Below are 5031 nucleotides of genomic sequence, written 5' to 3' on the forward strand. Positions count from 1 at the left end.
ATATTACAAAAATTATTATATTATTTTACAGCCGAAGTTTTAACGAACAGTGCCAATTATTGTCGAAAATTAAGTAGATTATAGTTATATTGATCTACGGTAGAAACGAAATACTATATTAGTTACTAAATCCTACCTCACTTCGGCATTGGCAAATCCTAGCCATATAGTGATAGAAACAATGCTATTCTGTTATATGGAACAACATCCTATGATAATGAATGAAATTCCTTATGAAAATCCTCCTTGTCTAATACCTGAAATTGAATTTATATTAGACCTGCATAACCTCAAACCTCAAGACACGTCACCTGAAATATACCAAAGACAGTTCCAGAAAATACTAGATCAGTACAACGAAAAAAATGTCATTTATACTGATGGCTCCAAAACACAAACTGATGCTGGATGTACAATTATTATTATCAATAAATCAGCTTTCCAATGGACTTTGGGATATGAATTTTTTCACAGAACAGTTTGCGATCTGGGATGCCTTATCCTATGTCATCATGGAAAACAATCAGACTAGAGTAGTAACTGTTTCTGACTCTTTAGAGATTGTGTCTAAAATTAATGACGTTTTTGTCCAACATCCTCTGAAATAAAAAATTCAGACTCTTATTCGAGAGTGCAGCGAAAAGGGAAACAAACTCACGTTTGTATGGGTCTTCAAGCTATATTAATATCGTAGTTTAGGCTTTCGCGGCCATCGTTTGAAGAATTTTGGTTTTTCGGGTTATTAGGCCGTCGTCGGTTAGAATTGCTTCCTAACGTTTCGCTAGCACGAGTGGCTAGCATCTTCAGAGGTGTGTTTGCTCCGATTGCTCACACTAGACTGATGCCTCCGCGTCGGCGTAGCGCGTATTTATGCGTCGGCGGAGGGGCGTGGCTTGTTCGGGTGTTAGTTCTTCCGGAACTGGTCTACTTCTCTGTGCTGCTACTTTGGTCCTAGATATAGCTGGATGCCAAATTCTGTTAAGGTAAAAGTTTCTTCCTTCCTGTTGAAATTATTTGGATGTTTGTGAATTTCAACAGCTTCCCTGACCAGACGAGGATGATATCCAGATGTTGTGGCAATGACTTGGGTGTCTTCGAATTGGATTTTGTGGTCACCATCTCTTAGAGCATGTTCTGCTACGGCTGACTTCTCTGTTTGCCCTAATCTGCAGTTTCTCTTGTGTTCCGTAAGTCTCGTTCCTACTGAGCGTTTGGTAGTTCCAATATACGCTACCGCAGGAACAAGGTATACGGTAGATCCCTGCAGAGGATAATGGTTCTCTTTTGTCTTTTGCTGGTCTTAAGCAGTCCCTTATATTTCGGGTAGGTTTGAATATGGTTTTGATGTTATGCTTCTTGAGAACTTTACCAATCCTATCGGTGACCTGGGGAAACATATGGAAGGAAGGCCTTATTAATGATGTTTTCCTGTTCATTGGCGTCAGGTCTCCTCTGCCTAGGTGCCAGCGCCGCCTTTATTTCTCTGTCATTATAGCCATTGGCAAGAAAGGGCTTTATTTAAATGACTTAGTTCCTCTTGGATGTGTTCATTAGCACAGATACGTCTTGCCCTATTTGCTAATGTTCCGATAATCCCCTGTTTTTGGCTTGGATGGTGATTTGATAGTTTGTGTAAGTACCGGTCTGTATGAGTGGGTTTTCGATACACGGTGTGATCCAAAAGGTCGCCATTTCTCTTGACAAGCACATCGAGGAAGGCCAGTTGGTTGTTTACTTCGGTTTCCATGGTAAATTTTATGCTCGAGCTCTGCGAATTAAGGTGATGAAGGAAGTCATCTAGGCTGTCACGTCCATGTTTCCAAACCACAAATGTATCGTCCACATAACGAAACCATACAGCGGGCTTCAGAACGGATGACTCTAGCGCTTTTTCTTCAAATCTCTCCATAAAGAAATTAGCAATTATTGGGCTGATTGGGCTACCCATTGCGACACCTTCTGTTTGTTCGTAGTAATTGCCGTTCCATAAGAAATAGCTACCAGTCAGACACACTCGGAAAGCTCCGCGATGTCAGGTGGGAATGATTCCTTGATTAGATCCATTGACTCGCCTAGGGGTACTCTCGTGAATAGAGATACCACATCGAGCAGGTTCAAGAGATATCCTATATTCCGGCTTGGTTTTTGCCTTTACACCAGGATGGAGAAAAATTTTCTTCGTGAGAGGATTCATACATCTAGACGAGACTTAGCAAAGGTAGACAGGGAATTGATCGACCTATTTTATATCCTTACCGCCAACATGCAACCTGTAGACTGGGACAAGATTGACGGAATAACATACCAAAATATGCAAAATGAATTGGAAAGAACATCAGCTCGCCAGAAGATCAAATATGAAAAACTGCAACCAAAAACCAAGCCGGAATATAGGATATCTCTTGAACCTGCTCGAACCGTGGTGAATCTCACAGATAAGACCCTTACGACATCAGAAGTAACATTATTAGCGAAGGGAGGAAACTTTGCCATAACACCGAAAGTGGTTCCAGTGGAAGACATTATTGCCGGAACAGAAGCTGCCATACGTAACCTTCCTAACAGTATCGCAGACGAAATCCGATTTGAAACGGTCAACATATTGAGAACTGCTAAGGCTCCAAAAAGTAATCTGTCTAGGGAAGAACATCAGGCTCTAAAATCGCTGAATGCTGACAAGGACATTCTGGTCTTACCGGCAGACAAGGGGAATGCTACGGTAGTAATGAAGTCTGAGGATTATAGGTCCAAAATCGAGGATCTACTGGAGCCCCAGACTTATAAGTTACTGAAGAAGGATCCTACTGCCTTAATTGTCAGAAACACCAACAGACTCATCAAGGCCTCCTCACTCCCGGAACATCTGAAATCAAAATTAATTAACTCGGAAGCTCAACCACCACGCCTTTATGGACTACCAAAAATTCATAAAGCTAGTGTCCCACTTAGACCGATAGTGAGTGCTCCAGGATCGCCTACTTACAACTTAGCTAAATACTTGACTACGATCCTACAACCGAAAGTCGGCAACACAAACTCTTATGTGAAGGACTCAACGCATTTCGTCCAAAAGCTAAAAGATATAAAACTGGAACCATCTGACATCATGGTAAGCTTCGATGTGGTATCTCTATTCACGAGAGTACCCCTAGGCGAGTCAATGGATCTAATCAAGGAATCATTCCCACCTGACATCGCGGAGCTCTTCCGAGTGTGTCTGACTGGTAGCTATTTCTTATGGAACGGCAATTACTACGAACAAACAGAAGGTGTCGCAATGGGTAGCCCAATCAGCCCAATAATTGCTAATTTCTTTATGGAGAGATTTGAAGAAAAAGCGCTAGAGTCATCCGTTCTGAAGCCCGCTGTATGGTTTCGTTATGTGGACGATACATTTGTGGTTTGGAAACATGGACGTGACAGCCTAGATGACTTCCTTCATCACCTTAATTCGCAGAGCCCGAGCATAAAATTTACCATGGAAACCGAAGTAAACAACCAACTGGCCTTCCTCGATGTGCTTGTCAAGAGAAATGGCGACCTTTTGGATCACACCGTGTATCGAAAACCCACTCATACAGACCGGTACTTACACAAACTATCAAATCACCATCCAAGCCAAAAACAGGGGATTATCGGAACATTAGCAAATAGGGCAAGACGTATCTGTGCTAATGAACACATCCAAGAGGAACTAAGTCATTTAAATAAAGCCTTTCTTGCCAATGGCTATAATGACAGAGAAATAAAGGCGGCGCTGGCACCTAGGCAGAGGAGACCTGACGCCAATGAACAGGAAAACATCATAATAAGGCCTTCCTTCCATATGTCTCCCAGGTCACCGATAGAATTGGAAAAGTTCTCAGGAAACACAACATCAAAACAATATACAAACCTACCCGGAAAATAAAGGACTGCTTGAGACCAGCCAAAGATAAAAGGGTACCATTATCCTCTGCAGGGATCTACCGTATACCTTGTTCCTGCGGTAGCGTATACATTGGAACTACCAAACGTTCAGTAGGAACGAGACTTACGGAACACAAGAGAAGCTGCAGGTTATGGCAAACAGACAAGTCGGCCGTAGCAGAACATGCTCTAAGATATGGTGACCACAAAATCCACTTCGAAGTCACCCAAGTCATTGCCACAACATCTGGATATCATCCTCGTCTGGTCAGGGAAGCTGTTGAAATTCACAAACATCCAAATAATTTCAACAGGAAGGAAGAAACTCACTACCTAAACAGAATTTGGCATCCAGCTATATCTAGGACCAAGGTAGCAGTACAGAGAAGTAGACCAGTTCCGGAAGAACTACCACCCGAACAAGCCACGCCCCCTCAATGGACTTTGGGATATGAATTTTTTCACAGAACAGTTTGCGATCTGGGATGCCTTATCCTATGTCATCATGGAAAACAATCAGACTAGAGTAGTAACTGTTTCTGACTCTTTAGAGATTGTGTCTAAAATTAATGACGTTTTTGTCCAAAATCCTCTGAAACAAAAAATTCAGACTCTTATTCGAGAGTGCAGCAAAAAGGGAAACAAACTCACGTTTGTATGGGTCTCAAGCTATATTAATATCCTTGGTAACACAATGGCTGAATGATGAAGCTACCCATCAATCAAATAAAACGCTAATTCACCACAATACACCAATTTTTTTTACTTTTGCACTGGACGCGCATTTCATTAATGAGCAGATGATTAAAACTAACCAACTGGATTTGAGTTTTACTGTTAATCATCTACTGATGATGCTAACATGGTTAGCAAAACGCGCGTCCAGAGCTTCGTGTTTTGGTGTATTGTGGTGAATTAGTGTTTTATTTTGCTGTTGTAACACCAAAAGTTCCAAACCCCAACTGTAATGAAGCTGCTCAGCAAGCTGCTAGAAGAGATACAATTGATTTCCCTTTATATTAGTAAATATGATTTTAAAGTACTGAAATGTACGGAATGGCAGGATGAGTGCACAGATAAACCTTCAAAGCTTCGCGCAATAAAACAGGATCCGCTAACCCC

At 41.7% G+C, this 5031-nt stretch overlaps 2 protein-coding genes across 2 annotated transcripts; one reads left to right on the forward strand and one right to left on the reverse strand.

Annotated features, from left to right (window-relative positions):
• Positions 1 to 1489: 1489 nt before the first annotated feature.
• Positions 1490 to 1948, reverse strand: LOC115876237. Its single transcript, XM_030891941.1, has one exon. It carries the CDS (start codon positions 1946 to 1948, stop codon positions 1490 to 1492), a length of 459 nt encoding a protein of 152 aa, XP_030747801.1.
• An 81-nt stretch (positions 1949 to 2029) lies between these two features.
• Positions 2030 to 4434, forward strand: LOC115876238. The gene is made up of 2 exons (XM_030891942.1): positions 2030 to 3760; positions 3838 to 4434. Exons 1-2 carry the CDS (start codon positions 2030 to 2032, stop codon positions 4432 to 4434), a joined length of 2328 nt encoding a protein of 775 aa, XP_030747802.1.
• Positions 4435 to 5031: the final 597 nt, after the last annotated feature.

Source organism: Sitophilus oryzae, unplaced genomic scaffold (genome assembly GCF_002938485.1).
Source record: "Sitophilus oryzae breed Bouriz unplaced genomic scaffold, Soryzae_2.0 scaffold_1429_pilon_pilon, whole genome shotgun sequence".
Classification (NCBI taxonomy): Eukaryota; Metazoa; Arthropoda; class Insecta; order Coleoptera; family Curculionidae; genus Sitophilus; species Sitophilus oryzae.